Raw genomic sequence first — 19,954 nt, 5'->3', positions numbered from 1 at the left:
AATAAACCTGCGTCTTTTATTTGACAATGTAAATTCATTTTAGAACCTGAGTCTTCGAAAACTTTATTTATTTGCATTAACAGCACTTGATACTATATTGTAGTTCATTAACTTCATTTTAGCTCGTAAGCCTTGGTTGTTCAAACCGGTTTGCTTACTAATATAATGGCCGTCGGTTTATCAGACGTAGAGATAATTGTGCCAAGGTGCGACGGCATTATCGGCATTTAAGATTCGATGACGTCAAATTTGTCATCAAATATCGGCTACGTTCAGTGTAGCTCAACGCTCGCAACGTTGACAACTTTTTTTCACCGAACGAATTTTGTAATTTCCGGTTTTGACGTCACGTTGACAACGTTTACTCAACAAACTCAACGATTGAAACAGCACTTAGAGCAGATTTCTTCGTTGATAAACGGAATCGTAACGTCACAGCACACGGGAAGGCTAGCTGCCGACGACACAGCAGCCGATATTTTAAAAAAATTACTACAATCGTAAAAAAGTGTTCAGCGACAGGATAAAAAGTCTCAACGGAATTAACGCAAACGGAAAACGGTATTCGATCGTTAAGCTTCACTGAACGTAGCCTAGATGTCAAATATTACGTAGGGTACGGATGACGCCTATCATAAGGTCCCCATAAACTAGGAGCAACAAACACAAGGAGAACGCAGCTAGCCTTTAAACACGCTAACACTGAACGTTTTACGGGCGGGAGATAAGACAATTTCCGAATTTTCCCCTTCAGACGGCAACAGGCGCTAAAGCGTCTAACCAATGAAAATTGTACACAAGAAAATCCACGACTTTTGACGGGTTGCGTTCTCCTAGTGTGGGGTACGTTTGTTGCTCCTAGCCATAAGTAAAGGTCTAGCATAGAGCCCCATGTTTACGCCATTGTCCATGGTCCATGAGAGAAGAAAATCAACGTATGATGATAGGGCAGTAGCGACATCTATTAAAACATTTTCAACTTCTAAAATATTATCTTACTTGGTAGAGCAGCCTCAAGGTGAATACAGATACGCTATAATGGAGCAGCCTGTGCGTGGTACAAGTAGAGTACCCGAGGTGTTTATCGGCCATTTTGTTCAAAGTCGGCTGTAATGTAGACCTATATGAGATATGAAATTTGCCAAAAGGAGACGGTGCACTACCCATTCGATTTACCATGGCAACCGAAAATTACGCCCGACTTTGAACAAAATCGAAAATAAACACCTCGGGTACTCTCCTTGTAAGTAAGAGACTGTGACGTAGGAGCCACATAATTTATTTATTTATCGTAGCTTAATTTTTTATAGTTTTAATCAGACTACTTAAAAAAAACTTTTATTTGGTGACTGTTTCCGCGTAATCAAAAAGCCCTCGTAAGTCGCTTCTAAGTCTAGTGGCGCCTTCTTGTAACTTCCGAATGAAAGGAAGACAGTGACAGTCTGACAGATGTTAAAACGCGTATAGTAAGGTTGAGACCATTAAGGGGAGAAAACGTTTCGCTTTAATTGACAAATTTTATCTACTGTAAAATAAGGAATATGGTTCGTTCGTATAACGACGAGTTAAAATACATTGAAAAACTGGGACCTGTTAAATGGAGAATAAAGAAAGGTTTCGTTCCAAACATGAATGTGAGAATTTAAGTTGCATCATCCTTTCATGATTCTGTTATCAAGCTATGCTATATTCCTGATTGATATTAAAAAATTTTATGAGATAGGTGGAAGGAATATTTTACGTAAATGATGCCTTGGAAAAATTAATGTTTGAAGAGTTACGTAACTCTTGCCGCCCTGGAATGGTTGGTGGTTTCCTCCCTGGAATGAAACAAATTGGAAATGTTGCCGCTTTACCTGGTATTGTTGGGGTAATTATCATCATTTCTCAGTTAAAAAATTAGCAAAGACTTATACTCACGTATCTCTTCATAGGCTTCAATAGGGCTTCCAGACGTTCACTCCGGTTATGGTTTTGCAATTGGGAACATGGCTGCATTTGATATGGACAATCCATTATCTATAGTTTCTCCTGGTATATAACAATATTTTACCTGGCTAAATTTATTAAACTAATAGTATGTTTGGGGGTAAAGGTGGAGTAGGATTTGACATAAATTGCGGTGTCAGATTGCTAAGAACTAACTTAATGGAGAAAGATGTGTCCCCCATCAAAGAACAACTCGCTCAAAGTTTATTTGACCATATTCCTGTGGGTGTTGGATCAAAAGGAATTATTCCAATGAATGCAAGAGATTTGGAGGAAGCATTAGAAATGGGAATGGATTGGTCCTTGAGGGAAGGTTACGCCTGGGCTGAGGACAAAGAACACTGCGAAGAATATGGCAGGATGCTTAATGCTGATCCGGCTAAAGTTTCCATGAAAGCCAAGAAACGTGGATTACCGCAACTCGGAACTCTGGGAGCTGGCAACCACTATGCGGAGATCCAAGTTGTAGAGGAGATCTTTGACAAAAACAATGCTCGCAAAATGGGAATAGAGACCACTGGACAAGTTTGCGTCATGATCCACAGTGGTAGCAGAGGTTTTGGACATCAAGTAGCTACAGATGCATTGGTTGCTATGGAAAAAGCAATGAAGAGGGACAAAATTGACGTTAACGACAGACAATTAGCTTGCGCTAGAATTCACTCTGAAGAAGGACAAAATTATCTCAAATCGATGTCTGCAGCAGCCAATTTTGCTTGGGTTAATCGAAGTAGTATGACATTTCTTACTAGACAAGCATTTGCCAAAGCTTACAAAATGTCCCCCGATGATTTGGATATGCATGTCATTTACGACGTATCCCACAACATTGCCAAAATAGAAGAGCATGTAGTGGATGGTAAACCGAGAAAACTTCTGGTCCATCGTAAAGGCTCAACCAGAGCTTTCCCGCCACATCATCCATTAATACCCGTGGATTATCAGGTTTCAAAACTAAAGTGAACTTCACTACGAATAAATACGTAACCTTCTTCTATTTACAGGTAACGGGACAACCAGTTTTGATTGGAGGTACGATGGGTACCTGCAGTTACGTTTTGACTGGAACGGAACAAGGAATGATTGATACGTATGGCACTACTTGCCACGGTGCTGGTCGCGCTTTATCTCGAGCAAAATCCAGAAGGAATCTAGATTATCATGATGTCTTGGATAAATTAGCTGAAAAAAATATATCAATTAGGGTGGCTTCACCCAAGTTAGTTATGGAAGAAGCTCCAGAATCTTACAAAAATGTTACTGATGTGGTAAATACTTGTCATGAAGCGGGAATTAGTAAAAAATGCCTGAAACTAAGGCCAATTGCTGTAATTAAAGGTTGATTGAAAATGTTATATAATTAAAAATTTAAAACTTATTTTGCTTTGATTTGAATGGTTTATTCATTTTTTTTATAACACTAATTTTCTCGAGACATTTTTTTCTCTCTCTTGAAGAAATTAAGAGTTTATTGTTGAAGAATAGGATTACGATATATACATTTTTTAAATTACTTTTTTCTTGTATACACGTAGCACACTTCAGAAGATTTGGTAGGGAAAACTAGCCACACACAAAGGGGAATTTTCAGAAATGTTTTGTTCTATTCTACCAAAAGTGGTTTTTTAAGGAGGAAGACATCAATAGTTGAAAATATAAATATCATTAAAAAGATAAGCATTGAGTAAATAAAAATTTAAATTATATAAAAATAATCTTAAGGAGAAAAAAATAAGGAACTGAGAGAATACGCTTATATTAGAGGTAATTTTTTTGAGAAATGGCAAGATTTTATAAATTATAATTGTTGGAATTGGCAGCATTCATTCAATTTTATAAATCGTGTGATATTTCTTGGGCACATTTTTTTAAGTTTTCACAACTATTATTGAGAGACGTGCACTTTTGTATTTAGTGTCAAATGCGAACATCAAAACTCTTGAAATAAGAGACATTTAAAAATGCACAATGTAAAACACTAAATATAGTCTTTAACCACCAAACAAGCTTTTTTTACTCCTTAATTTTACTTAATACATAGAACTGCTTTGATTTCTTACTATTTAAATAGTTTTAAGCTTTCCAAAAAGCTACTTCCTAAAAATTCTTACTTCAAGAGTTTTTAATATCACTCCAGCGTCCCGTCTTTTCAATATAACCAGCGTAAAAGTTTTGATAAGTTTTTTTTCTCTCATATGGCAACGTATATCCCAGTTTTAAAATAGATCAGCATTTTTTCTTATAGTATTAAAACTTGTATATTAACGTTGAATAGTGCCTAGCTAAAAAGTACTTCGCAAATGAAACGTGAAAAACACGCAAATAACAAAATATATCAGGATGGCACTTCCATACTTTTTCTCATACAATAACAACTTTTAAATATTCTTTTTTTTTCATTTGGAAGCGAAGATATAGTTTTAATAATACTGTTTAGCCAGTGGCAAAGATATTGGATGCCAATTTCATCAGTTTGATCATTATCCTAAACTTTCATAGCAGCGGACTCAACGCTGCTAACACTTAATCACGACAAACAATTGTTTTTCACATTAAGGTCTTTCTTTACATTATGCGCGTTCATCTTGAACAATTTTCTTTTTAAGGAGTTTTGCATACAATTTTTAGTTCTAAAAACTACCAGTATAATTCAAGTATGGAGGAAAAGTATTTAAATTTTATGTTTAGGTTGAGTTTAAGGGAATTACGAAAGTTATTGCCTTAAAGTGAAGCAACCCAACAGAAAGAAATACAAATAAGTCATATTATTTACAGATAAAATATCTGAATAGTTTTATATAATAAATTGGCTGAGGCTATTTCATTAATATCTTATAAACTGTTACACCTAAAACTATCATATATTTACAAAGATAACATTTCTTTTCCTATTAACTTTTTATAGTACTGCAAATGGTTTAAGTTGGCAATGCATAAAGCCCATTCAGTTAATAAATAATGTCATGGGCTTTAATTTGGAAAAATCATTCTACACTAACAGGCTATTTAAGCTTGATCAAAACCCCCTTATACAATTATTAAATGTAGCCTAGAAAAAACCAATATAGATATTTAAATATATTTTCCTGAATTGCCTGCAAAAAACTTTGTAACACATCAATTATGTACATAAGATGAAAATATGTACACCAATTCCTTGTGGAACCAACTAAACGATTCTCTATCACTTAATAGAGTATTGTATTTTTGTTTAAAGAACTTTAAACTCCCGCCTTTGTTTTGTTTACCAAAAAATTACAAATTTACAAGGTATGAAAAAAAAAAGAACCAAACTTTTGTAGCATTATTTTTATGCAGTGATTAACAATTTTACGTTAAGTTAAATATTTATACAGGAATAGGGGGAAAAAAAAAAAAAAGAGTATATTTAGGTTAAATAATTTCAAAGGAAGTGACTGTGCAAAGAATATATTAATTAGTGATAGAGAAAGGAATGTTAATTTGGGCTAGAAACTAAAACCTTCGCGTTTGTTTGTTCTAGACTGGAATAAATACCCCGCTAATGGGCAAACTAAACCAAATGAAGTAAATAAAAATTATCATACAAAACGACTAAAAACAAAAACTATATAAGCCTGTATTTGACTATCAATGATATGTGCAACTCATGTTTGGGAGAGAGATGTAAGTGTTTTAAATTAACCTTATTTTCATTTTGATTATTATACTTTCGGTTCTACCATTCTTAAGTTGTTCGCGAGTGGGTAATTTAATTGGTGGTAAATTCTAAATCAATCACCAAATTTAATCTGCTGCGTATAAAAATGAGATGAGGTGTAAGTACAGGTTTGACTTGGCAAAATAGTCTTTTAGTTAAGTAAATAAAAGAAAGTAGAAATATAAAAATTAAAACCTGCAACAAAAATAATGTACTTTCAATAATTAAGATATTTAAATTTAAAATGATTAAATTAATCTGTGAGAAAGTCAATAGCAAAAATCAAATACCTATAGTTCTGCACTATTAAAATATTTAAAGATTGCGTAAATACTCAATATCAATTTGGTTATTATGTTCCCAAAGAGCACTCATTATAAAATTAATTCTAAACTTTGACAGCAATTTTTGACACAATTACGGACTGTTAATAGTCTTATTTTTTTTTGTACTGAATTTCTCATTAATAGAATTTTTATGTTTTTCTCCTCAACGCAAGTTAATTTCTCCTTTCATTCAAAATGTTGTAGTTAAAAATTATACGTAAAAATAATCTACCTTAAGAACTATAGATTAGTTGATATTCAATCATAGGTACGGAAATAGAAAAGTTAGCTCTTACCATCTTTGATACAATTTTCAGTTAATCTTTGCTAGATTACTAAGTAAAACTAAACAGTGTGATTGGTTTAACTAAGAGCGATAACCTAAAACTTTTTTGATACTTGAAAGTTTGAAACTCGCTTTTAACAAATTTTGATTTTACACGTAACAAGTGTTAAACGCGAGGGAAAAAACTAAAAGATCCTAAATAAATTAACTTTTCTTTTGACTTAGATCTTAATAATTTAGTGGCAGACGTAAATCACAGATAAGGCGCAAAAATGGGGGCCTTCTTGTTTATGGAAATGGGGAACAATTTGTATGAATTACATTTACAATAATCAGATCTAAGCGTTACTCAATGAAAATGATTGAGAAAAATCTATCATTGCAAAACTTTAGAACACTTATTTTAACTTTATTTTCGAATAAATATTTTAATTTTAACTGCGTGCGCAACTAGATAAGTAAAAAGCGATTACTCAGTCAGTTAACAGCTACTTGATCAACTACATAGATTGATAATTTCATAAAAAATTGTTCCTTCCTCGCTCCCCGTTACGTTCTGCCAAAAATTTGCCATAAATTATCAAAGGGAAGCAAAAAGCCTCCCGCTTAACTAAGTATCATCTTAGCGCATCAAAGTGATGACTCGCATGAAATATCAGAGTTACTAAAATTTGAGAGTAAATGCCGTAATTTCCCGTAATTAGTCCCCTACTGTAAAGCAGCTTTAGCCGACATGGCGGAGTTGGTTTTAGTGACTTCCGCATTAGTTTGTTTCTTTTCCTTAGTCGTCTGGCCGTTAGCATTATTTGACAAGTCAGAGACAGCGGAAGTATTGTTGCTAGAGCTGCCCATGGCTAATTTTCTCATTTGTCTAATTACAGCTGTTGCATTGTAAGCTTGCTAAAATGGCAAAGAAAGTTTCGCGTAAAAGCACATTTAGAAATGGAGCAAAATCTATTTAGGCCCGAACCAAAAAAAACCATCAGTACCAATCACCATCAAATAGTTTTTACAATTTAAATATAATTCTGATAAAAAATTACTTACTCTCCACTTAGTTTTTGCAAAGTTTTTCTTCAGCTGCTCACTGACAGAACCATGGATATTTTTGTCACTGGCCGTGTTACCCGATATCCTACGTTAAATCAATAATAGACATCAGAAACTTTTTAAGTCATAAATGTTACTTGTCACACGTACCAAGGATGAGCTAACGCTTGTCGACAAGAGTACCGTTTCTCCATATCAACACAGATTAAATGCCTTATAAAGTCCTTAGCCGATTCAGATATTTCATCCCAATAGGGTGAATCAAATTCAAATTCCCCTTTTAGAATTTGAGCAAAAAGGTTGGCATCGCTTTCATCGTAAAAAGGTGGATATCCACATAACCTAATAAAAATGTACCAATTTCTAATGAATAATCGTTTGAAAAGCAAGAACTAAAAAATAAGCCCCTTACAAAATATAAGCAATAACCCCTATGGACCAAACATCTACAGCTTTCCCATACGGTTTTTGTGCTAAAACTTCTGGAGCTGAAATAAAAATTGGTACGATTTGATGATACTGTTGGAAATGTCTGACCCATTACGAAACTAACCAACATATCCTGGTGTACCACACGCTGTGGCCATTATCCCAGAATCTTCCATTTTGGACAAACCGAAGTCACTTATCATGATCTTGGAGTCTTCCTCTGGGCTATAGTACAATAAATTTTCTGGCTAAACCGGTACAAAATATAAAGTTCACGATTAGCCGATGTTTCCAATACTCCACTACAAAAGAGAGGAAACTTACTTTAAGATCCCTGTGTACGACTCCTTGAGAGTGCATGTAATCGACTGCTTCTAAAATTTGTCTAATAAGGTTGCTGGCATCTTTCTCCGTATAACTACCTTTCTCTACTATCCTATCAAATAGTTCACCACCCGTAACACTGTTGGAATAAAAAAATAGGGCTTTGTTAAATAAAATAATGGTGAAGTATTTAATTAATTTGATACGTACAGCTCCATTACTAGGAACACTTTGTTTTTGTCTTCGTAAGTTTCTACGAGACGAACAATATTTGGATGTTTTAATCTAATAATTAAAAACAAAGCTGAATTAGGGCAGATTTTCTGGGATACATATAAATAAATAAAGAGACCAACCTTCTAAGGACTTTGATTTCATTTTCTAAAGAATCTTCTTTGCCTTTTAAGGCCTTTTTGTCTATACATTTTATAGCGTATACTAAGCCTGGATCATCCCTACTTTCAGCCAAAACCACTTGCGAGAAGGCACCCCTTTATTAAAATACATTATATATTAAAAAATTAAACTAAAACTACACTAAATTAAAAAAGGAGGGGTTCAAAAAACGTTTTATATATAATTGCTTTCAAATTCCGCCACACAAATCAATAAACCATTAACAAGTTTGTGCGCTTAGGGGTGGGAAACACATTGGCCTATATAATTTACAATAAGTGGAGCCATGAAAATTCAATAATAGCCATGGGCCAATTATTTTATAAGGCCATCCAAAAAGTGTATAGAGTGAGGCAATTACAAACCAGCGGCTGAGATGGGACCTGACTTTTAAATTGCCCACCTAACTTTTAATATATTTAGAAATAGCTGAAAATTATGCATGCCCTACATGTTAAAGCCTGGTGGAAACGTAATTTGATTTTAAAATTGAACTGTAATTTTTCTTAGAAAAGATGAGTAGATTAAAGGATAACCTCTTATTTAAAAGTAAAAAAGATATTTAGTAATTATAAGCAAGCTATCTTTGATAGCTCCTTTATGTAACGTTCACGAAAAAAAGGTATTGATATGATATTATATTTTCCACATTTCAAAGTTAATAGTTTATTACTTTAAGTTTTATAACACAATTTATAATATTTAAAATACTACTTGCAAGAAGTTATCAATTAAAATTAGCATAGAAAAAGGTTAAGCTTTATTTTTAAATGTCAGATGGCCAAAACTTTTCATCTTTAATAAATTTTTAAGCTTTGGCTTAAGCATGGATTAAACAAGCGAAGCTATTTATTTAATCCATGGCTTAGGTATAAGTAAGCTTAAGTATAAATATGTCTTAAGGAATTATTAAGATCAGATTACGTATAAACGAGAGGGAAAGAAATAAAAAGAAAATGTAAAAAGCATAAAAAAATCATAAATGCCATTGACCAAGGCCCAAAATCAGATTTGGTAATCAACTCACGTCCCAAGGAGTTCCTTTAGTTCGTATTTATCTTCTACGCTCACGGTTTCTTTATCTTTCTTCCGTTGGGAATCTTTCTTCCCAAACAACGGCATCTTAGCCTTCTAACTAGGCCTAAATTATCAAACAATTTCGGTAGATTACCATTAAGCTATTCTTTTAAAACTTTAAATACAACGCAACAGTTTCTGTGCGACTGCATTCCTTCGCCATTAATGCTCGTACTAATAATATCGATTCGAATCCCCTCAATCCCTCTAGTGTTAAAATACTTAACTTGCTGTACCGACTACCGAGTTTTCATATTCCTAGCTTAAACAGCACCAAAGAGTGCGACGACGTCACTGATTTAGCCACTCCCCCTTTCTCATACCGCCAATTATAAATTTACTTAATTTTTCACGGTATAATTTCTTCATGGTCTTCTATTTCCTTATTAGATCTATATTAAATTAATTCATTAATTGCGTAATTAAAAAAAGTATACTTATTCGTTAGTTCTAATTTATCCTGTCAGTCTTTCATATGGTCTTCATGTGTACTATAAGTTACGTAGGATTCAGAATTATTTAAATTTTTATGGATTGAAAAAAATGTGAACAAGAATAAACAAATTCAAAAACAATCATTTTTTATTTTTAACGAATAATAAATCAAAATCGCTATTTTTCAATCACATCATTCAATATTTTGATTAGAATTACAATTTAATCTCGGTTAACTAATACATAATAAACTAATATAAAATAACTCTAGGATATTTTTTGGTGAAATTATCAATGTATGTATGTGTGAGTTGGTATTCCTTATGAACTTCTAGTCTAATATTAAAACACAAAAGTTTTTATTTTGCAATTTTAGAAATATTTGAAAAACTACGCGTAAAACAGTATACAGAAAAAAAGGGGATACAAATTAGTTACAGATTCATTTCTTTATACAAAATCTTTCTATTTCAAATTTACTCGATATAATTTGAATAAACTGTAAAACCTAGTCTGACAATTAAGTACTACATTATAGACTATAATCTATTTGGTTGATATATAATTTATTATGTTTATATTAGAGCTAGATAAATAACAAATGTATAAAAATAATCAAATTGCATCGAGTAAATAAATTGGGGGTTTGTACATTTGAATTAACTGAATATCAAAAATCTAAACGAGTTAATCCAAATCTGCATTAATGTTTTTTTTAATAAAATTTTTACGACTAGAATTTATATACCTCACAAAAGTTTTGCATAATTAAAAGATGGAAGGGTTAAAAACATCACTCTAAAATGGTGGCATTCTTCATCACTTTTATCCACCTTAAGAAAATAGAAAATTATTAATCCCAGTAATATTACAGCAATAAAAAGAATAAGAAAATATATCATACCTTTCAGCGGAACCAACAGATTCAGCATAAAATATTAAATCAGGATGACCAGGATGTGTTAATTTAAATATTAAGCTGCCTTTAACACCCTCCAGAGGCTACAACATAATCCAAATTGAAAATGATATCATTTGAAAATTGTTGTAAATATTTGCTAAATACCTCGTGTAATTCCTCAATTTTAAAACCAAGCAATGGGATGCTTTTCAAAGCCGCTACATCTTCGCTGGCTTTGTATGTATACAAGACTTTTGACTTCAACACAAACCAATATCGTTTCCAGCTTCTCTTACTTAACTGATGCAAATAACCACTGATGTCAGACCCTTGATCATTCGCGTGTACCTAAATGACTCAAATTCGTAACGAGATTTTTATAGTAATAAGTACCAAAGCTAATACCTCTTTAAGTCTCTCAGGAACAAACCTCGCCGTTCTTCCACCAGATCTATTTGGTGTACGGTTATCAGCTGAAGAATCAGAGTCAGATCGCGCCACTGGTCTGAGCCGCCTAGGATCCAAAAAAGTGGAATTTGGGGTTGATTGAGGCCTAAGATCACTGGTACTACTTGCGACGCTGCTTTCACTATCTAAAACTTGCTCGAAATCTAGAATTATAATGACTTCAGAACATTTACCAGGGCTTTGACTAAAGCAAAAAAGTACCTTGCTGAAGTTTTCCATAGCACACATTGCACACTCTAACAATTCGGAAGTTTAAATATTTCAAACTGGTACGACTAGCTGAGCACGCAGAACATACCACCTAAATGAAGATCCAAGTTTTGTTTTTAGAAAATAACAAAACTGTAAGAAAGGTAAAAAAAAAGGGAAACAAACCCTTCCACAAGCTCTACAGTGATGTCTTCTAAAGGTAATTGTAAACTCCGTTGTACAAAGTTGACACATAGTTACCCTGGCATCAGGAATCCAAACCGGAGCCTGCTCACCTAACACAGACTCTTGAGCAATTAATTGACCCTGCAAATACTCATTGTTATAGCTAAAGTTTGCAATAATAGCCCTAAAATAACTTTTACCTTCTGTTGGCTTTGTACATTAATGAAAGAACTTCTGCGAATGGAATTTTCTTCAATCGCGTGAGTTAAGGCAGTCACCCAGTCATCCCTATCTTGCTGAGTTCTAAATTTTTAGTGAATAACAAATTTTTATTTTAACTCAAATGCCAAAGAGAAAAGTAATTTATTAACATACTTTGCTGCTAATGAGAAAGACCTAGTGATGCTTAAAATTGAAAACTCGTTTCTATAGTCATTCTGCTTGGGCACCGAAACCTTCATTCCCGTCAATGGAAGCTCGTGGTTTACTTTAAACATACCTTGTTGGGGTGTTAAATAAAGCAAACTGTCGTTGAACTAAAGAAAATTGTCATGAAAAATGAAAAACGTTAGAGCTTTGGTAATTGAACTGGTATAAACTGTATAAATAACTGATTACCTACCTCCCTATACATCCATTGGTTAATTTAAATGATAAACTATATTTAAATAACCACAAACTACTCCAAGCCCACCCTCCACAATAGGCAAGAAAGGAAACCAAAAATCTTACCAATATGAACATTCTAGGCTGAGGAACTTTTCTAGATAATTTGAGCAACTCTCCTTCTTTCAAAAACACCTGTTGGTAACAATTTATTAGTAATTTCAAAGTGTTTGAAATGAACAAGGACAATAACAACCACCTACTCGTCCTGGTTTGACTATTTCGTGTCTTGTAAGTAGACTATTTTGAATAGAGATCAGTTTGGAAGAATTATCCTACAATCATTTGAAAAATATTGTTTAAACAACAATGTGACTTGAAAATGATTTAAAACTGTCCTATTCTGTATTTACCCCTTGTTTCATAGTATTATTTGCGTGATCAGCTACTTCGCTAACAATTTTCAGAGCTTTAACAGTGTCATCAAAGTCTGAGGAATCTTCATCAAGATGTTTTAAGTAGTCTTGCAGAAGAAGGCGGTACTGTGGTATTCTTTGAACTGGTTTCAAAAGGTAATGTTTCAAAGCCAATTTTTGACACTGCGGTCCAGCCTGTAAAATGAAAAATTTTATTTTTTGCATTTTACCAATATCAAAGAGGAATTTACTTCAAATTCTTTGACAACTTGTCCAAAATGAGGGTACTTTTTGACGCTTTCATCCAGTATTCGACACATGTTGTCAAAATTTCGAATATAACTAGAATACAGCTTTAAAAAAGGCCCAATTTCCACCACAATATCAGATATCTTTTGGATTTCGTCCCTAGGAAAGAAAACAATCCCGTTTAATTAATCCCAAAAAATTGTGTTTTTTTTTTGTTTCCTTACCATTGCTCTAGCCTCTCTTTAAACTCTGAAAGTAATTTCTCATTCAGATGTTGAAGTTGTGGCAAGTAGCCAAAAAGAGTCATAAGAATCTCATCTGGTACAATGTTTGATCCTTTTTCAATGGAAGCTCTTCTAACTGCACCTTGAAAATCCTATTTAAGGACACACTGGGTAAATTTAAAGGAAATTAAGGTACACGTTTAAATCACATACCACATTCAACAATCTCAGAACATCCACAAATGCTTCTTCTGATGTCATTATTTCCCGAGCGATATAGAAAAGTTTTCTATACTGTTTTTCTTCGGCAGACATCATTGGCTGACCAGCTGAAGAGCTTGAGGTCTCTTCTTCACTCTCTTCCGAAGACGCGTGCCAACTTGCTTCTGATGATCTAGCACTTCCGACAGAAACATTTGATTTTTTAGATGCCATTCTCCTAAGATATTCTCCATTGTGACTTTCACCCGTGGACGAAACATCAGATTCCGCTTCTCTCATTCTGGCTTTTATAGATTTAGGGGTTACAGGGTTAGCCACACCAGGTTTGTGTCTTTGCAATATTGTGTTTAGTTCTCTGCGTAAGTTATTGGCAATGTCCATTAATTCATCAGAATCTTCAGCTGCATTGTCAGTTGGGGCTACACTAACATCGGGGGAAGTCTGCACAGAATGATCTACTTGTAGATGGGTTCTCGGCTCTTTGGATTCACTTTTTATTTTAGGTAAAGGTACTTGTTGATTGATGCTATTCTCTAATTCAGCCGGAAAGTCACAATAGAAAACTGATGATCTATAATTATACAAAATATTAATCCACAAGAAACAGGCTAACAGAGGATAAAAATTGTGGGGTATTAAAGCGGGAAAATGATAGTTTACATTAATGTATAGATAAGAATCACGAGTATATAACAAATTCATTACAACGTGCTGATTTAAAAATTATTATCTTGATTTCATTAACGATATTAGAATACGGCAATGATGGTAGGGTATAAATATTTAAAAACGGAACTAATCTTATCAGTGAAATTGTCACACACAATTGAAATAATAAGCAGGAAACAACGGGTTTCTTCAAAAAAGCAAATCACCTGCTTGCTCTGTTTTTCTTTCCATTAGGTTTTTCCTCATTCCGTTTGTACCTGCTGCTCCACATTAGTTGAGAAACTCCAGTATTACTTCTTTCCACTGAAGTCTGCCTGGAACTAGTGACAGATGAATCTATATCAGCATAGTGACCTCCGTCATTTTCATCCATGGCTCTATCAGGACTGTTTTCCAAGCGCATTGGAGTGGATGATTGAGACAAGCCAATTTGCTCTTTCACGCGAAGATGGGAAGAAACATCGCTAGATGGCGAATCATAATAAAACCTGCTGGTTCCACTACTTCTACGCTTATTTTTCCTAGACAGATCTTCCGCTTGACTGTGAACATCTGATTTAGATCGATGTTTCACCTTGGATTCGGCTACTTTAGGTGAAAAACGAGTAGAAGAGGTTACGGAGGAGCGATTCAAAGTACTCGGCCTCTCTTGGACATTAGCATTTTCATCTCTACGTTGTATTTGTACTGTGGGACTTATTGCACTTGGTGAACCAAATTTGTTCAATCTTTCCCGTGATTGATAAGACTCTAAAATATTATCTTCAGAGGGACTAGAAAGTACCTGCGATGAATCTGTAGGAACTGATCTTCTCAACGATGAACGTCTGGGATTTCTGGGTGGAGCGGGTGGTGGTGGAAGAGGACGGAATTTGAACTTATCCTGGATTACTGTTGTTCGCTCTTTTCCTACATACCCAGGCAGGGAGACTGTAGAAGAGGAATGAGGTGGGTGTTTGTTGACTTGGGTATAGAGAGATTTCAACGCTGCGGCTGTTTTTACTTCTTCAGATAAAGCATCTGGCTTCAGATTGTTATTGGATTGCTTATCTCTATCAGCAGATAAGGTTCTCCTTCTATTGTTCACTTCAGGTAAACTCTGCCTCCATTCCGAAGCAGTTATTTCTACAGTACGGGATCTTTCCCTTCTTTGTCTCGGTGGTGGTCGTGGAACAGTGGCAAAATGAGATGGCTCAGTTGCTGTTGGCATAATAGTGGTTTCCCTGGCTGTGAAGTTACTGCTACTTGGAATTACTCTTCTCTGCATAAAAGATGGTCCTGTTTCTAGCTCAAAATCTTGCATTATTCCAGTGTCAGGGAACCTTATTGGCGATGGAGTTCTTTCACGAATCAATGTCTGTTGTTCTGGTTGAGAATATGGAGGAGGTTTATCATACAAAGGCCTGTTAGTAGGAAGTGAGTATACATCTGAAATAGGCTGCTCTTCCAGAAAGGAAGGGCTAAATTGTAGAGAAATTGTTCTATCTGGAGGTGAAGAAGAGTGTATGGAGTGATTAACTGTCTTAGTTGGGGTTGAAAATGAAATGACTGAAGAAGATAATCTTGTTGGAGGAGATAGAGGCCTTTCAGGAGGCAAAGATGGCCTTGCAACTGGCGATGGTGGTGATATTACCCTAGCAGGTGGAGAAGATGGCCTAGAAGGGGGTGAAGAAGGCCTTACCAGTGGAGAGGAGGGCCTTACAGGTTCAGCTGGAGCTACTCTTCCAGTTGAAGTATTTCGAACAGGTATCTCATTGAAATGCAGTGGTGGAAGTGGTGGTGTTTCAATTTTTGGCATTTGAGTGTTATTTGAAAAATGTGAATCTGGCAAAGGGGCAAAACGAACGGGTTTCTTAGGAGGTGGCGGTCTTGAAGGCTTGTTGATTTCACTAAGCAATAAATGATCTTGTCTCCTTTGAATTGATGTTTCATCATCCGAGAAACATACTGTTTTTGGATAAACACCCCTTTTAGGTGGTGGTGGTCTCTCGGGTGGGATCTTTTTTATTCCCTTTTTATTTCTTTTGGCCGCTGGCCATGTTCTACGAGCTTCCAGGCCTGCAAAACTTTCACTATCAGACATGGAGTACCCTCCAGTTACTTTGCGCAATACAGAGCTTGGGAATGACTGAAATCTACTGGGTGAACTTCGTGGTTTTGCAAGCTCAGTGTGTCCACTTGGTACGTTGGGTATTGTTGTAGAATTTGGTGAAGAAGTCTGAAATCTGCTGGGAGAGCTTCGTAGTTTTGCAGACTCAGTGTGCCCGCTTGGTATGTTGCGTATTGTTGTAGAGCTAGGGGAAGTCTGATATTTAGTTGGAGAAGATTTTGGTTTCGCTGGCTTCTCTCGAATCACCAAATCAGGAAATACTTGGTAATTGATAGGAGTGTCATCATAAATTTCATTCGCGATTGTCTCATTTGAGAATACTTCGTCTTCGTACGTTTCGATATTGATCTCTGGAGGCAGTAAAGGTGATCTTCTAGAAGGACTAGGTGGAGGAGACGGCCTAGGTGATGGTCTAGGAGACGGGGTTAACCTTCTCACCATTCGGTCAAATCTTTGATCATGTGCCATTGGTTTTTGTACAATGTCAACAGACACAACGCGACTTTTATCAAAAATTACATCCTTGTAATCTAATGATGGTTCAGTCTCAGTGTCGTCAGCATATTTAAAACCATCTACCCCAACTGGTATGTCATCTCCAAAACTAGTTGTTCTTCCTTTGGCTAAAGCTAGAGCTTCGGCGCTTGGTTTTGGGGGTTTGGCCGGTGGAGACCTGCCTCTTTTGATCAAAGAATATGGTTGAGAAAAGGCTTTGGCTTTTTGGGAAATGAGGGCTGTAAAATTGGTGCAGCATATGTCTTCTTCAACAGATTCTATGCTTTCTTCCCTAGCCATGTGATCCATCGTTTTTCTTTGAAGTTGCGGAGAGCCACCCCTTAATTTAGCTGAAGTTTGATTGACCATCGGTATAGTGTTGATACCCTCAGAGAAGCTACCAGATCGAATCAATGGAGCTTTTACTTTGGTAGATGCCTGAAGACCACTTTGAGGAGTTACTCTGCTAGAAGCAGCACTACCATTTGCCATTCTAGCTGCCTCGTTTGTCACATTCCTTTTGGCACACAAAAAAATAATAAACTATGTACTTTTTCACTATATTTACCAAACCGTACAATATATTCAGACAATGCAATAAAATAGAGAAAAGCCCAATTTCCAAGCAAGAGTATGCAAAATTAAGACTACGTAGACATTATGCCTAAACTATATGTTCTTAATTTCTTTTTGTAAAGTTGCCAAAATTTTCAGGGCCCTATACATGTTTAGGCAGCCAACAAAAAACTCCACATCACACAACTGCGTATATAACATTAAGGGAGAACTGGGGTGGATTACTCATTTCCTCTGTTTTAAAAAGTCCCTCCCTCCCTGAATCAGCAGCCTACAAACCAAATTAACTAATATATTAAAAAAATGCTAGATATTACCTGATAGAATGAATAAGCTTAATTAAAATGAACATGCCAAAATTAACATGCAGGTTTATTTTTACCTTTCTTGGATCTTATTGCTGGATACTTCCACTTGGATTGTTTCATCTTTACTAGGCACCTCGGTGTTATTTTGATCTGGAACATTTTCCTTCGCCGCATTAGCTTCTCCATCTTGAAGTTTCGATTTAAAATTTGGTTTTGGGGGTAATGGTGGCTTGGGTTTCTTGCGTTCTGATAAAGAAACGTAAATAGTTTTTAAGACATAACAGAACTAAGTCATTTTCTTACAAGCCAAGATTATGACCTTAATTAAAAGGCAAAAGGGTAATAAAGATTACAGGTATTTGTTTACCTGCAACCCATCTGCTAGAAAATGCCGTAACCCAAATGCAAATAGCATAAATGCATTTGACAACAAGCTGGACAGCGGCAATTACGGCAATACAAACTAACAGGAAGGTCAGCATGTAGCCATTATCAAGTTCAACCCATTCCGACTGTCCTTCCTCTACCAATATTTCATTTTTCTTGAAAAGGGCCGTTTCCTCCCCCAATAAGCGTCCGCCAATCCCAGCCAAGGAATGGGATACGCGGAAATGCAGGTCTTAGTGCTAACAACTTCCAAAGTCTAGTCGTGTGGGACAAACTCCCAAAATTAAAGAGAGTAGTTTCCAGGCCTCAAAACTCGAGAGCATTTTGGCCTTTTTTACATTTGCTAGCTCCTTTCACCCCATATCAACCTCCCAACTTCACTCAAGCTCCCCTCACGTTGAGCTAAGCTTAAAACTATATATAGATAATGCCAAGCTATTTCAGACAGAGATCTCGCAGTCTCCCTGTATTTGGACAGTAGCCAATTAGGATCATCACATGTAAAACAACTACATTTTACAAGCTCGCTAATGTTTTAACTTTGTTAATAGTATGTATATATATGTGTATATATATATATATAGAACTTCAAATTGGTAGCTTTATCTAAAAAGCTAGAAGGCAGAGAATGGGAAAACTACCTCATCAACAACAAATATATATAAAATAAAAGTATTTTAGCTTTTAACACCTATTTTTCTACAACTTACTAGCTTCAATAGATTCCTCCACCGGCTTCATGATTGTTCATTCTACAGTACTCTACTGGTACCTGAAGCGGAAGAAAAACACCTGTTAGCATTGGCATTGACGTAGCTTATTTTAGTAGTTACTGAACAATAGGCAATATGTTAATTAAATCTAGATTTACACGCATCACTAACTTCGACGGGTACATTATAGATTCAATAACTATAATAAGAAAGTAGAAACTGATCTAGTTCAAAAATAAATCTGCTTGCCTCAAAATGTCAGCAATGATAAATGTAAAAAGGAAGTACTGAAATATTAAAAAGTAAACGCTAAAAACCACTGATTTAGTTACCGATTAAGTTTAAAATTTAAGATGAGATAGCCAGCAGAAAACGTAAGATAAGAAAATGGAAAATTTACATAAGGAATCCAGAAATTCTGCATAACTGAAGTAGAGACATATAAGCCTAGGACTTTAGTCACCTCGTATACGTAAATCGTCCTAATTTCCACGGAAACTACCATAACCAGGGGGGATTACTAAATTTGTAAGGTAATCTGTTTTTAACGTTAATAATTCATATTTACAGGAAGGAAAACTTAGTTCTTACCCCTTCCCGTAAGCAGCAATCGACAATTGCAAATACGCAGCCATAGTTCTTTTTTTGGTCGCTAGAGGAGCTGTCTTTCCGCAGCTGTTTTTTTCCACCCAATCCGTCCAAAACACTCGCATTTTCTAAGTGTTTCCCTATAATTTGAAAATAAAAAGCTTCATAGATAACTGAGTAATATTTAACTATATAAAATTAATCGTCAGAAAACTAAAAATAAGAATGAATAACTGTCGTAGAGCCCATTCCCATCACTAGATGTCACTACCGTAATGTAGAATGAAAAATTGGTGGCAAATTCGAAACCAAAACAAATGTAAATTCACACATTTCCAAATTAATTTTAAGCATGAAAATATCTCTACATACAGGTTGTAAACAAAAATTATCCAGTGCCAATAAGTCAAAATCTATTTTTAGTACGCATTTGAAATTTTTAGGTAACGTAGCTCGTCCAGGAAGACATTTGAAATGAAAAATTTAAAATGACCTTGAACTATGTCGTCAAGGTCATTAAAAAATTATATCGCCAAATGTTGAGTTTACAAACTTGGTTCCAATTAGAAAAGTGTGCGCCATGACATTTTAAATTCAAAAGGCTTTCCATTAATACCCATTTCCTGTTAATTGGAATGGCCTAATAACTTTTAAAA

The 19,954-nt window shown here is 35.1% G+C and overlaps 3 protein-coding genes across 5 annotated transcripts; 1 reads left to right on the top strand and 2 right to left on the bottom strand.

Moving 5' to 3' along the window:
* The first annotated feature begins 1,409 nt into the window (after window positions 1-1,409).
* RtcB (RtcB RNA ligase) lies at window positions 1,410-3,356 on the top strand. Its single transcript, XM_090179921.1, has 5 exons — window positions 1,410-1,634; window positions 1,724-1,870; window positions 1,935-2,034; window positions 2,096-2,934; window positions 2,994-3,356. The coding sequence occupies exons 1-5, from the start codon at window positions 1,542-1,544 to the stop codon at window positions 3,330-3,332; spliced, it is 1,518 nt and encodes a 505-aa protein (XP_090036047.1). The 5' UTR covers window positions 1,410-1,541; the 3' UTR covers window positions 3,333-3,356.
* A 543-nt stretch (window positions 3,357-3,899) lies between these two features.
* On the bottom strand, window positions 3,900-9,754 carry LOC149941532 (calcium/calmodulin-dependent protein kinase type 1-like). Its single transcript, XM_090179920.1, has 9 exons — window positions 9,507-9,754; window positions 8,440-8,574; window positions 8,294-8,368; window positions 8,084-8,222; window positions 7,884-8,007; window positions 7,743-7,818; window positions 7,481-7,672; window positions 7,328-7,415; window positions 3,900-7,180 (listed from the first exon to the last, which is right to left on the bottom strand). The coding sequence occupies exons 1-9, from the start codon at window positions 9,599-9,601 to the stop codon at window positions 6,989-6,991; spliced, it is 1,116 nt and encodes a 371-aa protein (XP_090036046.1). The 5' UTR covers window positions 9,602-9,754; the 3' UTR covers window positions 3,900-6,988.
* Window positions 9,755-10,120: 366 nt separating this feature from the next.
* On the bottom strand, window positions 10,121-19,452 carry LOC149941531 (uncharacterized). 3 transcript variants are annotated; one of them, XM_090179779.1, is made up of 18 exons: window positions 19,302-19,452; window positions 18,708-18,769; window positions 17,685-17,856; window positions 14,328-17,243; window positions 13,444-14,023; window positions 13,231-13,382; window positions 13,009-13,165; window positions 12,755-12,952; window positions 12,605-12,676; window positions 12,468-12,536; window positions 12,111-12,271; window positions 11,936-12,038; window positions 11,736-11,876; window positions 11,562-11,661; window positions 11,298-11,503; window positions 11,058-11,240; window positions 10,896-10,993; window positions 10,121-10,824 (listed from the first exon to the last, which is right to left on the bottom strand). In XM_090179779.1, the coding sequence occupies exons 2-18, from the start codon at window positions 18,736-18,738 to the stop codon at window positions 10,785-10,787; spliced, it is 5,379 nt and encodes a 1,792-aa protein (XP_090035905.1). In that variant the 5' UTR covers window positions 18,739-18,769; window positions 19,302-19,452; the 3' UTR covers window positions 10,121-10,784. The 3 variants fall into 3 exon arrangements, with proteins under 3 accessions (XP_090035905.1, XP_090035906.1, XP_090035904.1); XM_090179780.1 differs by lacking the exon at window positions 19,302-19,452 and adding an exon at window positions 19,174-19,248; XM_090179778.1 differs by lacking the exons at window positions 18,708-18,769; window positions 19,302-19,452 and adding an exon at window positions 17,978-18,291.
* Window positions 19,453-19,954: the final 502 nt, after the last annotated feature.

Source organism: Leiobunum rupestre, chromosome 6 (assembly GCF_980474605.1).
Source record: "Leiobunum rupestre chromosome 6, qqLeiRupe1.1.hap1, whole genome shotgun sequence".
NCBI classification, from domain to species: domain Eukaryota; kingdom Metazoa; phylum Arthropoda; class Arachnida; order Opiliones; family Sclerosomatidae; genus Leiobunum; species Leiobunum rupestre.
This window is presented reverse-complemented; position numbering and strand designations above follow the sequence as displayed.

What these genes read in the sequence shown, in the direction of transcription:
- RtcB (XM_090179921.1), top strand. Translation starts at nt 1,542, where the DNA reads ATGGTTCGTTCGTATAACGACGAGTTAAAATACATTGAAAAACTGGGA. An exon ending in GTTTCGTTCCAAACATGAAT is followed by an intron (nt 1,635 to 1,723) that starts GTGAGAATTTAA and finishes TTTATGAGATAG; the next exon opens with GTGGAAGGAATATTTTACGT. An exon ending in ATTATCTATAGTTTCTCCTG is followed by an intron (nt 2,035 to 2,095) that starts GTATATAACAAT and finishes TTGGGGGTAAAG; the next exon opens with GTGGAGTAGGATTTGACATA.
- LOC149941532 (XM_090179920.1), bottom strand. Translation starts at nt 9,601, where the DNA reads ATGCCGTTGTTTGGGAAGAAAGATTCCCAACGGAAGAAAGATAAAGAA. An exon ending in CTAAAGGAACTCCTTGGGAC is followed by an intron (nt 8,575 to 9,506) that starts GTGAGTTGATTA and finishes ATTTTAATAAAG; the next exon opens with GGGTGCCTTCTCGCAAGTGG. An exon ending in GAAATCAAAGTCCTTAGAAG is followed by an intron (nt 8,369 to 8,439) that starts GTTGGTCTCTTT and finishes TTTAATTATTAG; the next exon opens with ATTAAAACATCCAAATATTG.
- LOC149941531 (XM_090179778.1), bottom strand. Translation starts at nt 18,092, where the DNA reads ATGCTGACCTTCCTGTTAGTTTGTATTGCCGTAATTGCCGCTGTCCAG. An exon ending in ACTGTAGAGCTTGTGGAAGG is followed by an intron (nt 11,662 to 11,735) that starts GTTTGTTTCCCT and finishes ATCTTCATTTAG; the next exon opens with GTGGTATGTTCTGCGTGCTC. An exon ending in TTCCTGAGAGACTTAAAGAG is followed by an intron (nt 11,241 to 11,297) that starts GTATTAGCTTTG and finishes TGAGTCATTTAG; the next exon opens with GTACACGCGAATGATCAAGG.